This window comes from Sprattus sprattus (assembly GCF_963457725.1).
Source record: "Sprattus sprattus genome assembly, chromosome: 3".
NCBI lineage: Eukaryota > Metazoa > Chordata > Actinopteri > Clupeiformes > Clupeidae > Sprattus > Sprattus sprattus.
The window spans coordinates 19,129,051-19,149,890 of record NC_137922.1 but is presented as its reverse complement, the minus strand read 5'-3'; the positions used below and the strand labels follow the sequence as shown (position 1 = coordinate 19,149,890).

Below are 20,840 nucleotides of genomic sequence, written 5' to 3'. Positions count from 1 at the left end.
ATGAAGGGAAAGCATGAAAGAAAGAAAAAAAAGCTAAATCTACCATGGCAACTGATTATGACAGCGTGCCCTTTCCCTTCTGGATGCAGTGCCCACCGTTCTCTGTGCCTGGGTAGAGCAGAGCAGAGGTGGTGGGGAAAGGTTGGCATCCAGCAACGACACAACAACTCTCCTAGGCCCTGCGGTGGGGTGGACAGAGGCGTGCTAAATTAGACGGGGAATGGGCCCGAGCTGTGCCGGGGTGGGGGAGAGGGGGGTGGGGGGGCATTGAGTTGAGCTGGACAGAACTGGGTTGGGTTGGGTTGATGCAGCGCAGGCTGCTCGGTGTGCTCCAGCTGCACTGCCTCCCTCAGTCCCACAAGGAACACTGTGTGCATGCATGCTGGTTGCAGGGAGCGAGAGAGGTAGGGGGAGAGAAAGAGAGACACTAGAGAGAAGGAAGAATGGAGAGAGTCAGAGGAAGATAGAGAGAGGGAGGGAGGAGGGGAGAAAGGGATAGAGAGAAAGAGAAAGATAGAGGGGGAAGATAGAAAGAGGGAGAGAGAGAGGGAGAGGGAAGGCTGAAGGAAAGAGGGTAAAGGAGGGGTGCTGAAGGAGAGAGAGAGGACAGAGTAGAGAGAGTGGGAGCAGAAATGGGAAAGAAAACAGTGAGGGAAGGAGAACGGTGGGAGAGAGAGCAAGGGAGAGAGAGAGAGAGAGAATAGAGCTAGACAGTGATAGGAGGGAGAGAGAGTTGAGAGAGAATACAGAGCGAGAGGAGTAGCAAATCGAGAGGGAGGAGTGAGACGAGGAGAGAACAGCGCAGAATACAGAGCACTGCACTTGTTCAACCAGCTTCATCCCGTCCTTTGAAGTGTCCCTTTTTTCCTCTCCTCTCCTCTCCTCCGGATTGGGATGAATTGACATGGAAGGTGAAAGATAACACGGAGCATGGATCAGGTCTTTTGTAGCGTTGCACGGCTCTCCTGCGATAACAGGGCTTCCCTTTTTGTTGTCGATTCAGCACGTCTCCAGCGCGGCTGCAAGCAGTAATTTCCCTGAGCTGACAGTGAGCGACTGTGTGTGCGTAGCATGTGGGCGCGTGTGCCATTCTGTATGCGCATGTGATTTTCTGTGTATGTGAGTGTGTGTACTTGTGTGTGAGTGTGTGTGTGTGTGTGAGTGTGTGCGTTCAAGAAGAGGAGGGATGGCTTCTCGTGTCTGAACTGGCAGCACCACGCTTACGGACAAACTCTATAAAAAATACCAGTGGAAGGGACGAGGGACTGCTCTGTCGCTCGCAATCTCTCTCTGTCCCCCTCGCTCTCAATCTCTCTCTCAGATGGCAGTGATTTAGAAGCGCAAGACGAGGAGGACGATCACTATGCCTGCCGAGGTTAAAGAGGTGAGTGTGAGCCCAGGAGTGCATTCATTCTGCTGCTGAGCTCACCACGTCCTTTTGCACGTTGATTTTCCCCAACACTCTTTTTTTCGAGACTGACAGCTTCAGAGAGAGCAAATGTTAAACAGTTAACACAGCTCCATGTATGTCTGATAGACCTGTCATTTCTAGAGCTCTCTGGCAACAGCCATTCATTCACTGGCGGAGTGGAGCGCCGTATATGTGCATGGGTCTATTCAGCGGTGATGGGCATGACTGACCGGAGCACACATGTAGTCCTGTATTATGCTGAGGTGGGTTTGATCTGGGAGGAAACAGAATGGGGAAATGAGAGCAGCTTACAGCACCAGCATACAGAACATGATGTGCCACCCCAGCTCACAGAAGTGACATTGGTGACAGTGTTGTTACTGTGCTGTACTGTACTGTACCATGCAACACACACATATACACACACACACAAACAAATATAAGCACGCACACAAGCAGCACACAGTGATAGCACACAAACACACACTTGCACACTCACACAGACGCACTCACGTATCTGCACACATACACACACACACACTCTCACATGCGCACAAGCACACTCTCAGGTGGGATAGTCTCAGCATTGCAGCCTTGTGAGCTGGCTGGAACAGCTACAGTCCACAGTTTGGGAAAAAAAGGGCTAGACCCTGTGGTGATTTTGTTTCCTCTAAGACGAGGGGGGAAAGGCACTCTGCAGTGGCTTGGATAAAAAAAAGAGGGCTGCCATACTAATGCCCATGCCTGGACGAGTGATTCCGCTAATGCGATTGATTGCGTCGGCCTGATGTTGCATTGATATTGCCAAAAAGCAGCTCGATATAATAAATGTGCTGCAGCTGTCGATGCGTTGATAAAGCTTTGTCCTTATGAGGGATGAGGCGAATGTTTGTTGTGAATGAGGAGGAGGGTGGGGGGGGGGGGGGGTTGCTCTGGCAAGGCTCTGATTCCCCCCCCCCCCCCCCCCCCCCTCTCCTCCTCCTCCTTCAACACTAACCATGCAGCTGGGCACTGAGAATCCTGACTGGCTTGGCTGCTTTTAAATCATTCACAAACATTGTGGTTTTCACCGTGGAAGATATCTCTCAAAGCACCCTCTCTGGTCGTTGAGCGAGCCTGAGACAACAGAGGCTCAGATCTGGGATGAATGTTTAGTGCCCTTGAGCTCCGGGCTCTGGGGTGGTGAGTCTTCCTGTGCCATTCACCTGTGTGCCACAGTTTGATCTAATGGCCCAGGGAGATGGGGTGGTGGGTGGGTGGGCGGGCGGATGGAGGGTAGGGGTGTTAATAGGTGCCTGACAGCATGAGAGAAATCTATGAAAAAAAAGGGAAGAGGAAAAAGGAGGGTGTCTATTTGCTCAGCCCTCGGAGCTCTCCATGGTTGCGGGGTTTCGCCCAAATAGACGTGACGGGGGCAGCTGGCATGCTCGACTAGCGCGTGCAGAAACGATTATTTCATCGCGCCCCCCATCGCAGGAGCGGGGGGAGTCTAGAGCACGCTCCCTTTGCACGGGCAGCCGCCAGGCTTTCATCTTCTGCATGGGGTGGCATACGGCGGCCTGATTTACATGAAGCCCAGCGCTTTTTCCTGTTGAATATTTAGTGAGCATCACTCTGTCCCCCCCGATTAACGATCGGCCTGCTTATTAAACATCAGAGCTGATCCTCCTTCCGAAGCATTCAGAGGGTGCAGTTCTTCCCTATGCATCAGTGTGTGTAGTGGCCCTCTACTATCTACTGAAGGATTTGTGGGTCACTGACAGGAGTGTTGTTTTGAGCGAAAGCTTTCAAATCGCAGCAGATTTCACTGTTTCGTTATTAAGAAATCAACTTGAGCGCGTGTCATGACACGTTAGCTGAGTGCCACATTTGTTCTCACAAATTGTGTTATAGAACGTCATGTCGTTCCTCTTCGGAACCACAAGGTAGTAAAGGGCTGCACAGTCAGAGGCCTCATCAGACTCCACATGCATAGAAAAGTGAAATCTAAGGAATAATAATTGCTGAGCTGGCCACGGAAAGTGCCAGAGCTTCAGAAATAATGGGGAGCACTATCACTGCAGTGATTTGTCTATGGACTCAAGCCCTTGTTATTCCACTGTGTTGTGTGCTAGCCTGATTGATAAACTAACAACTGACGGGATCTGTCAGTCCACTGAGACTCATACTGATCACAGTACACTCATAAAAAGAAGATGAATATTTAGTATACAGTGTGACCTATTTCACTGTCTGGTACATATGTCCACTTTAATGGCACACGGGCTGTACAGTAACAGGGAGGACAGCACAGTAAGGAGACCAAAGCCTCTGCATCAAAATAGACCCACGGTTTTACTTCTGCAAGCAGCTTTTTATTCAAATAGGCGATCAGTACATTTGCCAAATAATGCAAATGCAGTCATTAAATATTAAAAGTTTTCTTTCAGGGGTATTATCTCCTGATAATTTAAGAGAAGTCTGCATGTTTTGGACACACTAATCTTGTGCATAATTAATTGTCCCTCAATGTATTTGAGCTATTCCCTTAAAGCAATTTTTTTACTCTTTATTTAAAATTCAGTTTTTTTTTTTACTTAAAGAGAATGTAGCCATTTTACATTACATTTATGTTAATGGAGACCACTCTGTGAGCACAAAATGGCAATTATACAGAGATATAATTCTAACCTCCAGAGGGGCTAATGTGTTAAGGGTAGCTGTGCCAATTTAGGGCACCAACGACAAATTCATTAATGTTAGCAAAATTATTCATACTAATTTTTTGTCTTTATGCCTTCAAATGGCAAATCTACAAGCTCTAGCTGGACAGTGGCAGTTTGATGCCTTTTAGAAAAGATTAACACAAGCAAAGGTAATAGGGTCCTTAGACTTAAAGGTTCGGTAGATGTAAGTTTTTGGGAACAACCAGGTTAACAGGAGATGGCTTTGAAGAAAAAAATAAAACACATTAATGACATTCAAATGATCAGTCCGGCTCTGTGTTTAAAAGCGATATTGCATTTCAAGGCAGCAAAGCGAATGATGGAATATTTATGTTTTATTAGGACATAAGTCTTAAGGTAATGAGCACCTCATAAAAATGACAGCAAAAATGTATGAAATCATATCATTATACCCTATCAGTAATCAACATTATAGGTAACCTTGTGTTTGGATGCAGCTGCCAAGATGAGATGTGCTGAGTGTAGGGGATCGTTAATGACTGGGGAATGAGGGGAGACTCCACAGAAACAAACATGATGTTGCAGCAGTCTGCTAATACAGTATGCCCTCGTCCCTCATTCTCTTTTTGTATCTCTATCTTTCTCCCACGCCCTCTCTTTCAACTATGTTTCTCTCTGCCTTGCTTGTTCTCCCTACCCATCCCCCATGCACCCCCACCCCCTTTTTGTTCAACCTTCAACTATATCTCGTTTTATTGCTTACTCTTCCCTCTCTTTTTTTCACCCCCATCCCTTTCCCCCTCATGCTATCCCCCCGCCCCCCCCCTGTCCTCCTCTTCCGCCCACGCCCTCACCCCTTCCTCTCCATCCTCTGGATCTCAGGAGCACAGCTCAGAGGATGGCTCTGGTGCCCAGGGGAGGTTGGAGCCCGGGGAGCAGCCTGAGGAGATGGCTCCTATTGCAGAGGCTCCAGATACCCCCACCTCCCTCAAGTCCACCGCCACCTCCAGCAATGGAGGCACCAGCCACACAGACACAGAGGTAGGCCTACTTCTGCCTCCCCACCAACCCCCCTAAAGACCCTAAAGACACAGCTTCACATGACCACACTGTTAGCTTTGTTGGATAAACAAGGGCAAAAAGAACATACATTTTGTGCCAGGCAGTGTTTTGCCTAGCTTCCTTTACATAATAATGGTTGTGGCAGTTGGTGAGTGTGTCTGTGTGAGGCTAACTGTTATTTTTGGTTTGTTTTCTTTTTCTCGTTGTTTTTATTTGTCTGCCAGGGAACGTTAAATGTATTTTAAGTATGCCCTTGGAGCATGATGCAGTTGTTAATGAGATCATACCTCAGCTCATTATGCTAATGCAGGCTTTCTTTCACATGCGGTAAAGCGGGAGGACAGCTCAGTCACCCTCACAGAAAAATCCTCCAGCCCAGACACGGAGATGAACCCCATGAGCTGCAGCACCTCCCACGAGGAGGTGGACCAGACCCAGTTGGAGGTGAGGACTCCTATGGAATGTGTTCATGTCTTCAATGCACACATGGGATGAATCACCACAGGACAAAATCACCACAGGACAAAATCATAGAAAACCATAGAACATCATACTGTACAAAATATATGTTGATGGCATACTTAAAAAGAAGCATTGACTTTGTTATATGATATCTGAATAGTATGTGGATGGTGCTTCTAAAGTGAACAGAAACTAAATTGAAGGCACTTTTTCAGATATTAGAGGATTAGCTCACAGTGCTGGCTGATGTACATGGAATTTAATGTGCACGCAGTGTAATACGGTGCAATAAGTGCCTGATATTAAAGTTGGGATGTGATTAACAATTATAATAAATGCTAATGGTCTTGGCTTCCCTGTAGGACACTCAGACTACAGAGACAGAGTCAGCCAAACCAGAGGAGCCATGCCCTCAAGACACCGATAACTCATCCATCCCGAAGAGCCCGGTGGACAGAGAAGAACCGACCCATGAGCCGGCAGCCACCACAAACACTAACACAACCACAGATGGCAACGCTAACACTCCGGGCCAATACATCTTCCCACCTCCACCACCCAGTCAGACCGAACCGCCACAACTCCCACAACCGCAACCCGACCCCATCCCCAAAACCCCTCTTGGGCTCGGAAGCATACACGAGAGCTTCGTCGCCCTCAACGGCGGCTTACCCCAGCCTCCTGCCACCCTGACCCACCTCCCCGCCAACTTCCTGTCGTCACACACGCCCGTTTGGCCCCCGCGGAGCTACCTGCCCGAGAGCTGCTACACCCTGCCCCTCCCCCGTGACCTCTGCGCCCGCGCTGCCCAGAGCGGGCTCACTGAGAGCCACGCCCCCAACGAGGGCGAGCAGGGAGGCGGGGACATCAAGCCGGAGCACCCAATGGACGGCCACCACACCCTGGGGGGAACCCAGTTCTTCAGGCCACCCCATGACCTCATCAGAGATCTCCCTCAAATGAGGTAGGACCAAGAGGACTATAAATAAAGTTGCATATGATGCGTATATGGAGCATAGGAAATACTTACAGAATCACCTAAAACAGGACAGCCTCTAGGGCTCTATGTGTCTGTTGCTAAATGCTTAATAGTTTAAAAATAAGTAAGTAGAAACTAACATAGGAAATTGCAAATTGATCCATACTTATTTTCATTATAGCATCTTAATGGATGTTAATGGAATGAAGCAATTTTGTGGAATACATGATTAATGATTTCTTATAGATTTAAGATTTATCTATACATGATCATATGCATACCTCATTAATACTGCTGACTGATATGTACCCATTGGGAATGATGCATTCAATGGTGTTCTCAAACCTAATATATTTATGCGTGCATTTTGTCTCTGTGTCTACATCAGTTATGGCACAATTTAAGCGGTTTTATTTTTAAAATGAACGAGCACGTTGAGGTCCTTACCTGATGCAACTGAGCCTGTGGTCTGCTCACCCCACTCACAATTCAGCCAGCAGGCTCTATTGTGATCATTCAGTTGCCCTGACAACTAGAAATTATAACAAGGAAGCACTGCAGATCATTTGCACAAGATGGTTAATTTTTTGTTGGCTGTAAACACACCTATAAATTTCACTCAATAGGACAGAGAGTACTCCAGGCCCAGTAGCACTTAGACAATATTGTGAGTAAATACCCTCTTACTCCACCTCCACTTTCACTCATCCTCAAGTCTTTAATTTCGCTTAAGCAGAGAGTAGCATCTTACGTAAGAGGCTTTAAAACTACAGGTAGGCTGGAATATTACGTTATCCATCTGCAGCTATGTGCAAACAAGGCCAAGCTCATGGATTTCATTATACACTACAGTTTTTCTGATATAATGTTTCTGTAGCAACTGTTGTGATATGGTTTCAAGCAGTGCTAGGTTCATGGATGTTAGTCTCAGGGGGCTCAAGCTGAGATTGTTTGTGTAATGAGTGGATGTAAAAGTGTCTGTCTCCATTGCTTCAGAGTTAGGCTGGTTCTGCTTTCTCTTCTCTGCCACTGGATCTTTCTAGAAAACCACAGATTATCCAGATTAAAACTACTGCGTACAGTGCATAGACAGCATGTATTTGATCTTACTCTTGTGAAATGACCAATTGCAAAAGGGTCCCTCCAGGCTTAAAATTCGTTCGTCTTAATTTTTAAAACTGATAATCAAAAATGTTCAGAAGGGGGTCTCATTTGGGTTCAAAGCAGAGTATTCATCAGAGATCAAAGTCGACTTCAAGGCTCTTTGATGGAGAATAGTCCGTGAACATAAAGGAAACGTTTTCACCTTGTGTCCACTGTTGATAACTGATCCTACATTTTTTACATTCTGGCAGCCCATGACATTCTAGGCCCGTCATCTCTCTGACTCACATAAACATTACCCTATCTATTATACCATACTGCTTGTCTACTGTGGTTGTCTATGCTACGTCACACTAACACGGGACATAGACCACCATAGGTTACCCATAGAAAACATTTATGTGGACAGATATTACATTTCATGTGAACATCATACTGTTTAAATATCAGAAAACAAGGTCAGGCTTTGAGGTCGAGATAGAGTGCTGCCTGGAGATCGAATTTTAAACTGGGAGATATTAAAGTTCAGTCTAAATGGTTCTTCTCGTTTCGGTTCAGTTCTTTTCAATGGTTCATTTCATTCCCTTTTAGCTTGCTCTTGCCCAAAGGGTCAGTGACAGAAGATAACTCTTCCTCCACCTCTGGCCTCGTCTGCGCCTCTTCGTCTTCATTCTTATTCTTTTTGAATTGGAAGCTTTGACTTTTATGCTCTCATCTTTCCCCTCCCTCCCTTGTTCTTTCCCACTCCCCAGGGGAGGGTATGACGGCATGGAGGCCCTCCAACTCCCCTACCTGCAGGACCTCTACCGCATGCACACGCTAGCCGCCCAGAAGCGGGGCTCCCTGGCCAGTCTGGACGGCATGCGGCGGGATCCCCGCTGGAGGGACCCCAACCTGCGGGAGGTCATCTGCATGCTGGGCCACCCCATGGACCCGGTAAAGGCCAACGCGGCGGCCTACCTGCAGCACCTGTGCTACGAGAACGACCAGGTGAAGCAGGAGGTGAGGCAGCTAAGGGGCGTGCCGGTCCTGGTGGGGCTCCTAGATCACCCCAAGGCAGAGGTCCACCGCAAGGCCTGCGGAGCACTGCGGAACATCTCCTTTGGGAAGGACCACCTCAACAAAGTGGCCATCAGGAACTGTGATGGGATTCCTGCTTTGATCCGCCTGCTTAGGAAGTCCAGTGATATGGAAGTCAGAGAGCTAGCCACAGGTATATACACGTTTGGCGAATATCTGTGTGAGACAACATATCACAAATCAGTGTGAAAACAATGGCAGTATGATAGAAATCACATTCATCAGGATAGAAATTTAAACCGATTAATACCTCAGTTTATTTTATAGAATTTTTGGACATAATAAGAAATTCATAATGTTTGGTCCATAATACTAGAACACTACTAAACTATGATGACAACCACCTACAATATACTAGAATACTACTACGTAAACTATGGCAGACAGACACCTACAATATACTAGAATACTACTACATAAACTATGGCAGACAGACACCTACAATGCCCCATTCAAAACCAACATGGTGATTTCTGTCAGGCACCCTGTGGAACCTCTCTTCCCATGAGCCTCTGAAGATGCAGGTGATAAACCATGGGCTTCAGATGCTCAGCAATGAGATCATCATCCCTCACGCAGGCTGGGGCATAGAGCCCAGTGACCCCTCCAAGCCACGCGAGTCCGACTGGACTACTGTCTTCAAGAACACATCTGGATGCTTAAGGTGGGTTAGAACCATGGAAGAGAGGCATTTCTGTGTGTAAGAGTGTGTGCCGCGTTAACTTTTGTACACTCGACCTCCTTTATCCTCTCCAAGTTAATTGTGTGTGTGTGTGTGTGTGTGTGTGTGTGTGTGTGTGTGTGTGTGTGTGAGAAAGAAAGATAGAGACAGAGGGAGAGGGAGAGGGAGAGAGAGAGAGAGAGAGAGAGATAGAGAGAGAATGTGTGTGTGTTTGTGTGTGTATGTGTATCTAGAATATATCTAAATGAAACTATAGAATCATATCTGGCAGGTTTCCCGCCGGCTTCCCTTAGACCTGTCGTGAGGTCGCCACTGTTTGTTTGCTAGTGTGGCTGGTGCTGAGCTGTCTCATTGCCCAAAGGCATGCTGTGACTGTAAAACTATTTTGCTAAATGTAACACTATGAGCCAGCAGTAAACGTACCCCTTGAGGGCTTTTCTCCTTCTAACTGTAAATGTGTGTGTGTGTGTGTGTGTGTGTGTGTCTGTGTGTGTGTGTGTCTGTGTGTGTGTGTGTGTGTGTGTGCGCGTGTGTGCACGTGTGTGTGTGTGTGTGTGTGTGTGTGTGTGTGTGTGTGAGTTGTGTTTGGTGTGTGTGGAGGATGAGAATGTGTGTATCTAATGATGCAGGAGAATTCCAGTGCAGGTTTCCCTCGAGCCATCTTAGGCATTTCTCAGAGGTGAACTGACTGCTTTTGATTTCTCTGGCGCTAAGCTCTCCTGTTGCCCATCAAAGACACGTTGTGATTCTTGTGTGATCAAACACGGCGTGACTCTGTGTTTGGAGTACTACACTCAAAGAGATTCTCTCAACATCAGAGTGTGATGATAATGTGTCTTGAGGATATGCATGTGTGTGCTTTTATGTGTGTGCTAAGTATGCACAGCCTCATGTCATGGGTTGCCTCCATACATTTGTGTATACAGTAGGGTGAAGTGAAACTCATAGGACTGGGTACTAAGTGTTTGTGCTAGTAAGCCAAGTGGCGGTGTTCACACTATGTGATGGGTTTGTGCATCTAACGGGGTTGCGTCTAACGGGTGTGTGATATGTGTGATGTGTGATGTGTGATGTGTGTGTGTGACGTGTGCGATGTGTGTGTGTGACGTGTGTGTGTGATGTGTGTGTGTGATGTGTGTCACCTGCAGGAACGTGAGCTCAGACGGAGCGGAGGCTCGACAGCGCCTGAGGGACTGTGAGGGGCTTGTCGAAGCTCTGCTTCACGCCCTTCAGTCTGCAGTGGCCAGGAAGGATGTGAACAACAAGGTGTGTGTGTGTGTGTGTGTGTGTGTGTGTGGTTGTGTGTGTGTGTGTGTGTGTGTGTGTTTGTGTCTGGAGGGAGTTTCTACCCGAACTATCAACACTACAATTAAAAGTGATTTACAATACTGAGGATTTTCATGTACTCTTAGCAAACAGCCTGCAGAGATCTTTCGACTCAACTTCAAACACTGAAGGAGGGTTCAGTTAAACACCTAATGGAACTATCATGAGGACGTTTTTATGTAATTTCCAGCAGTCAAGAACTTAGCTAAGCCCCGAGAAAACCTTTTTGCATCTGTCGCTTTTCCGTAAACCCATAAATTGGATTTCCCATGACTGCCACAGTGAAACCAAGACCTCAGAAAGCAGACATTCTGCCCTTTCACGTTACCACATATGAACAGGAAGGTTTGAAAACTGGACGACAACTAATTTGATGCTAACAATGCACAACAAAGCTTGAACAAATGATGCAGATATGTTTAGAAATACTTTTCACAGTAATGTGTTTTCCATTGCTTTACTGTCATGTTTCGTGTTTAATCTGTCAGTCGTGACAACAAAATATCCGTGACTGTAAATGAGGAACCAATGCACGCCCTGTATTTTCATCAGACACCTCTCATTCCATTACCTCAAGTGGACGGATAAATAAAGCTAAAGCAGATAAGAGTGCTACCGTCAGCTCGGGTCAGCTACTGAACCCCCACAGCGATCATGAACATATTGTGTTTGTTTAGAATGTCTGCTCTCTCTCTCTCTCTCTCTTTGTCTCCCTCTCTCTCTCTCTCTCTCTCTCTCTCTCTCTCTCTCTATCTCTCTCTGTCTGTCTCCCTCTCTCGTGCTGATGTTTGTTTGAGTGTCTACTTTCATCACCAGGCTGTGGAGAACTGTGTGTGCATCCTGCGCAACCTCTCTTATCACGTCCACAAAGAGGTGCCAGGGGCGGAGCGATTCAAGAGCCAAGCGGCCAATAAGATCGCGCGATCAGGGGGGCATCTGTGCAAGAAGGAGGAGTCTGCCAAAGGTCAGCCAACTGGATCAAACAAAACACAAACCCAAAAGGCCAACATGCAGAAGGGAAACAAGGTGTTGCAATGAAGAGAACTTCATGTTTATGCCGTGTTTCCAAAAACAAACATTTACTTACTTACATGTGGTGATGACCTCAAGGCTTACTCAAGGCCAGTAACATGCAGAGGAATACATCTGTTGTTTGTAAATGTGCTATGGAAATGAAAGTGACATGACGTTACCTGAATGTACCATACATTTTAAATAGGACCTCACATCTGATAATTTTTTTTTTTTTAAACATAATTTTTATCAAAGAACATTGGTTTATGCTCCCAATAGGGCAATTAAACATACAACAGAAATGTTAGAAGACCATTGTCAGCCATTTGCTGATATGCCAACCTTTTATTTGGTATTGAGTTAAATTACATAATCCCCATTATATCTGACTGATTAACTCCCAAGAGAATCAATTGAATTAGAGATGGAAGTCGCCTGTTCTTGATTAATGTCCAATCATACATTTCCAGTTCATACTCTAATTAAGATAATGGCTACTAAAAGGTTTCACAAATCTTCAGCTGAAAAAAAAAAAGAAAGAAAAGAAAACAGGGTATTATGATATTATTCCCTACCGTCTTCTTTTGTTTCTTTCATGTACTCTCTCTGGCACTGGTTTCTCCAATCATTGACTGCAGAGGAATGGTTCAGTCAGTGTAAGTGTGCATGTTTCACTTGCCTGCTATGTCTTTCTTTCTTTATCATCTTTTCAGTGATGAAACCTTGCTTCTTTATCTCCTCCTGACACTCCACAGCTACAGTATTTCCTCCCACTCACCCAACCCACAGAAACTCCTACTCCTTTTTGTTCTGTTGTTTGGACATTGGCATGCCTCATACCTTGACATTATACAGAATCAAAGTGATTGTGTGATGCGCGTCTGATGAAAGACCCTGTCCCTGCAGGCAAACGCCACAGCTTGTGTGACAAAAAATACAGCACTCTGGACATGCCCAAGCGTCCCATGGCAATGAAAGGTAAGTGTGTTTACACGTCAGCTCATTCACAACGCCGCTTTGTCACACACCATGTGAGCTGAGGGCAAACAAGGAACATGGTGTGACCTGAAAACACACACACACACATACACACACTCACCATGCTGCACTGACAAATCTGTTCAAACGAGGTGTATAATTTGTTGTTTTCAGATAGAGCACATTTTTACACCCAGGCATGTCAAGGAATATCACAAACAAAAAAACAAGTCACAGATGCTCAGCTTGTTAACTTGTCTTGGTACAGTGTGCAGAGGGATGTGTCATAGGATGGGTTCTGAGGTGCAAAGTACAGGAAGAAAGGGGAAAAGAGAGAGAGCGAGAGAGGGAGAGAGAGAGGGAGAGAAAGAGAGAGAGAGAGAGAGGGAGAGAGAGAGTGAGAGATGTTGAATGGTGAGCGTGGGAGAGCCAGCCAGGCAGGAGTTATGAGTGTGAGTAGGCTGAGATGCAAATGGGCAGCAGCAGAGAAATGTGAACAGAGAGACATGTAGGCTGCTGGCGGGAGATGAGTGGTGAATGTGTGTGTGTGTGTGTGTGTGTGTGTGTGTGTGTGTGTGTGTGTGTGTGTGTGTGTGTGTGTGTGTATGAACACAGCACGTTAGACCAGCTATTTGAACATGAACATTTGTTAAGGCATCTGCTCCAAGTACATATGCTTATTCCTGCGAACTGCTTCACTGTCTTCTACTCAGCGATGTTTTCAATGGGCATATTTATAGCTTATGGTAACTTTTCAATTGAAATTTGAAAGGTTTGGTTGAGAACCATTTTTACACTTACAACGCTGTTAGTGGAAAAGGTTCTTCACCGCTGATCACTTTCGATGCTAAGACTAAAATGCTTCACAAAAAAGCTATAAAAAGGATATAATGGCTAATTTGTGAATTGTAAGTGAAACTAATAGGACATATTTTTGGTACCCAGACTTCTGAAGGGTACACAAACAGGTAGTGCATTATATGATGCAGGTTCTTCTGCAGGGACTAGATGATCTCATCCATCGTATTTTTATCACTAGACTTTACTGGCTGTGGTACAGAAACCGTTAAATGAAAAGTGATAGATCTCATGAATGATAAGTGCATATGCTTTTCTTTTCTCTGTCAGCTTGTCAGTTTATCAAAGCAGTTCATCAGTTTAGGTAGACTGATAGATGTGTGAGATGCTGAAGATAACAGAGATTAATAGTACTTGCTGGAATATTGGAGAGATTACTGAAGACTGAAGGAAAAGTCTTGTGTAATTGTATGTAACTGGGTCATTCTTTCTGAAGGCATCCCGAGCTGGGGCTCGAACTTCATTTTGACTGTGTATTAAACTCTGTGACACACTTGTAAGTGTTCACCTCACTCAAATGAACAAAGCTGACTTGACAGTATGCTTTTTAATCTCAGGTGTTTTTAAAATATGGAGGACAAAATCTGGCGTGAAGGGAGAGCGGCTGTCAGGACGGATTTGGTTCATGTTGCACATGGAAGGCATGGAGTGTTCTAGGCTTGGGTCTTTTGAAACACATGGGCTCTGAGCTATAATTAACACGGGCCACTGTAAACAAATGCCTTGCAACACTTGCGATGGGTATGATTAATGGTTGGGTATGTCTTTGCATATGAGTATCTCTTAGTCAGGAAAAAATCCCCAACAAAAGTTTTCCTGGATGATGCAAAAACCAAATAAGTGGAAATCTTTTGGCTGAATACCAAATTAAGCCACAGTTCAGTTCACTGTTTGTCTGACACATTACCTCAAACTGTGTGGTAAGAGTGCTTTTGGGAGCAGTAATGGACAAATCCCTTGAAAGATTTGACCTTTGGAAGATGGAAAAGAAGCTGAATAATGAGGAGGAAAAATGGATGTTAGAGCTTGAACAATCCACGACCATGCAGGCCACCGACAGTCACTGACGTCTCAAGCAAGAGCCTGTGATGCTGTGCGGTAATGATGTTTATGCTGATGATCTCATAAGCTGATGGCCCAGAGCCATGCCTAGGCTCCAGCACTGTATGACCAGATGTGACTGTGTTCTATTCAATGTCAAGATCAGAAACTGTGTGAGTGCCTCGTTGCCTTGGCAGCAGAGTATCTAAAAAGCACTAGCATAGTAACGAAAATGGTTCGGTAATTCTCTGCTTATTTCTGGAATGGAAGATGGAAAATCTGCTACTACTAAAAATCTGTCCTCTTCACTTCCTGATGAAAAAAGTTTTTTTTTGTGGAATCATCAATGCATCTCTTCAAATTTCCATCCTGCTGAACTTAAACCATTTCATGCTATTTAACGCAAGTCAACCACACTCACCAATTTGAGCAAGAAGGAGATTAAAAAAACCTGATGTAAATGTGTGAAATGTAGCAGTAATATTTCACACTTCTCCCTACTTCCAGTGAACAGTGCTGCATCCCCACACCGCCACTCTCTGTAGACCTGATACCCATTTGGAAGTGTTATTGCTGAGACTGGCACATGCCCCCTCGGCCAGACCCTTTGACAGGCTTGGTCTCACTGAGCAGACGCAGCAGTTGAATATACACCACCCAGCTCGCGACAGATTCACTTCCAATCTCCCAAGCTCACGCCATCAGATGCATCAGAGCTCTGGTCATTGAGGAGAAAAAAAATGCAAAAGATGGTCCTGATCAACATTTGAGTGTTTACAAACAAAGTTGGCTCCATTCTGGATTTCATGGTGTTAACAGTCATGGGGCATCACAGAGGATCACTTTAATCCCTCTACCACACACACCAGTTTTCAGTCCTCATAGTGTCACATTTTTTTGTAATCCATGTATGTGGTTTGTGTAGCCTAATTCTGGGCTTTAAAACCTTCATCTAAACCTTTAAACCTTCATCAGAGTTAATATGTGGAAACAGCCAAAAATGTTAACTGTACTCACCATTGAGGATTGTGTACACTGATGTTAAGTTTTTTCCTCCTCACTGAACCATCCATTCGAAGCAGAAGACAGCTGACAGTTTTTATAAGCCAGTGGTTGCGAATGAGCTGGAGCTGTACCATCTAAAGCTAACTTTTGTGTTAGAGACAATTTTGCAGATGTGTGGGAGGATGCAACCTGTGGGAGATATTTCGACAATATATTGATCAGCAGTCTAGAGTGTTGCCCTGATCCCTTATTAAAATGTAGATAAATTCAGCAATATACTTATACATATATAACCTATTTTGTGGGCAAACATGTTGAATATATATAAAATATATTTATATATATATATATTTTATAATTATGCAAAAAATAAAGTGACTTTGGTACATTGAAAACTTGAGGGCCTTTGTATAATTCTTACGCAGACCATCCTGATGAATCCTCTGAGGGCTCCTGATTAGATTAAGCAAATGTCACCTCTGCACAGCCCTGTGGAGCCATCTCATTGTACAAAATGTTCAACGCAGAACATTTAGCTTTTTCAAAAAACCTTTGAATGTTAAATTTAAAAACGATTAAATATGGAACTAAAATAACATGTTGAACAGCAGCACGCTATTCACTACACTACTCTTTATCTGAATAGCTATGATGTCTGTTGTAATTTGTACTGTCTCTCTCACCTGTGGCTCAGGTCTGGATCTCCTGTATCAGCCAGAGGTGGTGAGACTCTACCTGTCCCTCCTTAGACTGAGTCAGAACCAGAACACTCTGGAAGCGGCCGGTGGCGCTCTGCAGAACCTCTCGGCTGGACAGTGGGCTGTAAGTCTTTTGAATGAAGAGCGCGCTACAAAAATAAATGCATTATTATTATTATTATTATTATTAAGTTGGTCTGTCACGGACATCAAATTAGCTTTATTCACATGGTTGACATAAATTGTTTGGAGCGTGACTATCAGCCTTGAATTTTAGGTAACGTGGTACATATCTGCATGATGTTAGATACAGTTTTTGGTAACTTGAGGGACATGAGCCCACAGATTAAGCAATGCAAGTTAGTTCTATTTTCATATGCACTTTATAGAAGACTTTAGTAATGAATCATTTACACAGAACATGAGACCATGGCAGTATGAAGCAGCATCTGATTTAACAGCTTTTAATTCTGCTTCATAGTGGTCCAATTATATCCGAGCAACAGTGCGGAAAGAGAAAGGTCTGCCCATTCTAGTAGAGCTACTGCACTCAGACGGAGACAAAGTGGTCAGAGCTGTTGCCATCGCGCTGCGAAACCTGGCCATCGATCGCCGGAATAAAGATTTAATTGGTAGGGATGGCCCCAAGCAACCCTAACAACACACTTGCTTAAATATGCATCGGTGATAAAATGCCAAAGAGTGCAACTAATGTGTTGTACACTCATGTACTGTAGGCTACATTTTCTGTGACCTTCTTAACCCTGTCAAATAATTTGATAACATTTCACTGAAGTATTAACTAAATATATAGTCAATTTATATACATATTGATGCACATCCACATGTCCAGCACATATTTTTTTTTATCTATGCCTGGTGAATGCTGACATTACCGTGTGTGGTAGTGATGAGGAAGAAAAAAAGGTCAAGTTGATTATATATGGTATATTTGAACCTCTAGGGAGTTATGCCATGCGGGATCTGGTCAGCAACCTGCCCAGTGGCCAGCAGCATCCTGCGAAGAATCTGGAGGAGGATACTGTGGTGGCTGTTCTCAACACCATCCAGGAGATCATCACTGACAGTGCAGAGAATGCTCGCTTCCTGGTGCAGGGACAGGGCATCCAGAAACTGGTCGCCATCAACAAAACAAGGTACTGATGTAACATTCCAAAAGGGGCGGGAAACCAGAATGCCTGCACTCAGAGCAGTAAACGGCATTTACCCGTGAATCAGATGACATCCGTTCTGACAATGACCACGGGCAAGTGGCTGTGCAGTCTGTTAAGGAACACTCTGGCTAAAAACTATATGAGAAAAATAATGTCTTTGGCATTGGCCTGCGTGTTGTTGTGTGAGTTGATGATTCATGATTTAATTAACATGAGGTTTCTTAAAGCATTGTCCCCCTGCAGTGCTGAGGCTGCTCTGAGCTGTGCTCCACTTTCTCTCCTCCTCATCTCCTGTTTTGGTCGGGTTCCTCCTTTCAGTCAATCTGGGAGGGAAACGAAAGCAGCTTCTCATATTCTTCAGACTGTTTGGGCCTACAAGGACCTAAGGAGCACGCTCTACAAGGCTGGTTGGAACAAATCACACTTTAAGGTACATAAAAGGCTTTTTTCTTTTAGGATGAGTCAGTAAACACAAAAAAAAGCATGCAAGCGATGGATGCATGGATGAAAATGTCCAACAGTAAACAAGTAAAAAAATTTAATACACAACCAACATAAAAATAAAACAAAATGTTCACAGTTAGCATCACAGATCTTTTTATTCAACTGACATTCAGCTCACTATGCATTTTAGCCTTCTGCCTCCACCCTTCCAAAGAAGGTGAAGAATGGAAAGGCAGCCTACGATGACATCACCCTTCCTTTGATGGAGAAAAACCAAGGTGAGCACAGCATACTGCAGCTGTCAGTGTAAAGAATTCAGAACTCCAACATCATTTCAGGCCTCTCTATCGGCACACGGCTGAAAATTGATCTGGATAAAAGCATCTCTTAAATTAATGAATATCCATACAGGAATGGAAACTGGTATCGATCTTATCCAGCATCCGCATACAGAATGCCGTTGTGCCTGGGTTAACGGTGTGTTCCTGTCTGATTCACAGATGCGTATTACAGCATTGATCAGAGCGACAGACAGAGCGAGGTTCCGAGTCATATGGTGGAACGGGAACAGTTGCAGGTACTGTCACGTCTCAGAGATCTGAGAGAATGTTTTACAAGGCGTAACATTTTTGCATAAAATATTTTTACTCCCACAGACCTTTCCTAAAAAGACAGAGATAGAAAGAGAGAATGAGCGAGAGAGGGAAGGAAGGAGAGAGATAGAGAGCTAGAGTAAAATATCAGCAGCACTTTACATGCCTAATATTTCAACTTTGTATGTACCAAGTATAGAAGGCTTTATTTGAATACCATTGTAATGTAATGTATCTTTTTCATAGACGTCTTTTTGTATTTTTGTGTGTGTGTAGAGTGCTAATGAGAAAAGACACTTCATCAGAGGGAACCGTCCAGCTGTTGGGCTGGTGGAACAAACTCCCCCACCCCTGGATTCATGGGTCTGAAGCCAATGAGTCAGTTTCGTCATCAGCTTTTTCAAACAAACATGTAAAAAACAAACAAACGAAAGATTTTGTTTTTGTGTTACAAGAGTGAAGTGGTTTTCTATCCCTTAGTGAGCTCATCAGTGTTTCCTGGTTATTTCGGTTTATAAGTACACCAATGATTTTTGTTGCTTCAACCCCATCCTCTGTTCATGTATAACATGATTTATTGTATATTTATGAACCAAAGCAGTTCTCATGAGAGAATCCTAACATGGGGGATTTGGTGGGGTGGAGGGTTCTGTATTAAGACAAGTAATGCTGCGTCTACATGGCTCTATAATCAAATATGTACCTACGTTTTTTGATATACAGTATGCATTGTTTTGAAAAAGCTTTCAAATATTGCACTGTGGTAGAAACAACATCAGCATCCATGTATAATAATGAAATTTTAGCGTGTTGAATGCTATTTTGGAATACTATGAGAACTAATATACTGGAGTTTCTTTAGCTTCATGACTATCAGTAGAAAGGAGAGAAGGACATGGTGAATGAACTTGAATGCTCCAAGACTTCATGTTAAGTACTTGGCCAACTGTGTGATTTATTTGCATAATAGCCTATGCGATCTACTTTAACCAGAGAGATATTCCCTTTATGGATATATGCAGATACTTATATTTCTGTATGTTGCAAGTGTGCAGGTAGGCATTATACAATGCATATTGAAAGATAAAGTGGGTCTATTTATATTTTGTATAGTTAGTTTATGAGATGGAGCCAGATAAATGCTATTTAAGAGTATTCAACTAACTGTCATGGCTAATACACGAAATGTGCTTTTCACGATTAATGTCATCCTCTGCTTCAATGTACTATTAATAAAAACGTTAAAAAATAAAAAATAACAAAATAAAGCACTTCTTACTGAAAGAATCACTGGAGTATGGTCAGAAAGTATTCCTTCACAAATGTACCCTGAGGTAGGAATTAAACCACACTTATGGGATTCACTTGGCTGCTATTCACTCTTCAAGCCAGCCTCTCGGTTGCATGTGAGACCCCCTTACCCGTTTTCAGCCTTCTGGGATGGACATTTCATCACACACATAAAACGTAGCCTGGGCTATGCTTGTGAACTGTTTTAAAAAGTTATTGAAAAGTAAACGCTATTGCTACGTTTGCGGTTGGGTAGCAAGTATAGATGCAGATAACACTAGCTTCTTTTTCATATCAATTAAGTTTAGTATTTGAAAAAAGGCAAAACAATTAACATATCTTTTCTGAACTGCTAAATATTCACCAAACGTCATAGAACGTCCGGCTCTAGAGTCTTTGGTGTTGACATTCTTGCTAATGTTACCAGACAGCGTGATACATTCTAAAGAACTCTCGAGACAGCGCATCATTTGAAATAAATACAATAACAAACTCACACAGCACACAGTAACTGGACTATTCCGTCAACTTCGACAAAATATTTTGTCTGTAGACTAATGCAAAAATGAATCGAAAACTGCCTGAAGAGACAAAAAGAAAAAGGTTGGGTATTCTGCTGTTTTAATGACTATGTTTTACGTGTTTTAACGTTCTTTACATGGTAGGCTAGATTACGGATAGAGTTAAAGGCAACATGCCAAACATTTTAATTTTTGAGTCTTTTGCACATTAATGTGCAGTCGACAATGACAGAGAACATCACATTATTACAATATTTTTCAGAGGGCAAGACGACAGTGATGAGTCCCAGGGGTCAGAAAGAGATGGTGAGCAACCTTGGCACGTTAATTAAACAGTTGGTTTAACAATGGTTATTTCATGTTAATTTAATGTTTTCTTTAAACTAAAAACCAATGAAAAAGTAATAGCTAGATAGTATTGTCCAACTCTCCAACTGTTCATAATGCAGGT

The 20,840-nt window shown here is 43.9% G+C and overlaps 1 protein-coding gene across 1 annotated transcript; it reads left to right on the top strand.

The window, feature by feature from the left end:
- Positions 1-1,363: 1,363 nt before the first annotated feature.
- On the top strand, positions 1,364-18,991 carry arvcfa (ARVCF delta catenin family member a; the record flags this gene model as incomplete). Its single annotated transcript, XM_080835382.1, has 17 exons — positions 1,364-1,384; positions 4,960-5,118; positions 5,473-5,583; positions 5,964-6,565; positions 8,437-8,897; positions 9,245-9,428; positions 10,595-10,712; positions 11,589-11,736; positions 12,425-12,442; positions 12,693-12,764; positions 16,363-16,490; positions 16,848-16,998; positions 17,331-17,523; positions 17,860-17,971; positions 18,176-18,263; positions 18,486-18,562; positions 18,855-18,991. The coding sequence occupies 17 exons, from the start codon at positions 1,364-1,366 to the stop codon at positions 18,945-18,947; spliced, it is 2,736 nt and encodes a 911-aa protein (XP_080691508.1). The 3' UTR covers positions 18,948-18,991.
- Positions 18,992-20,840: the final 1,849 nt, after the last annotated feature.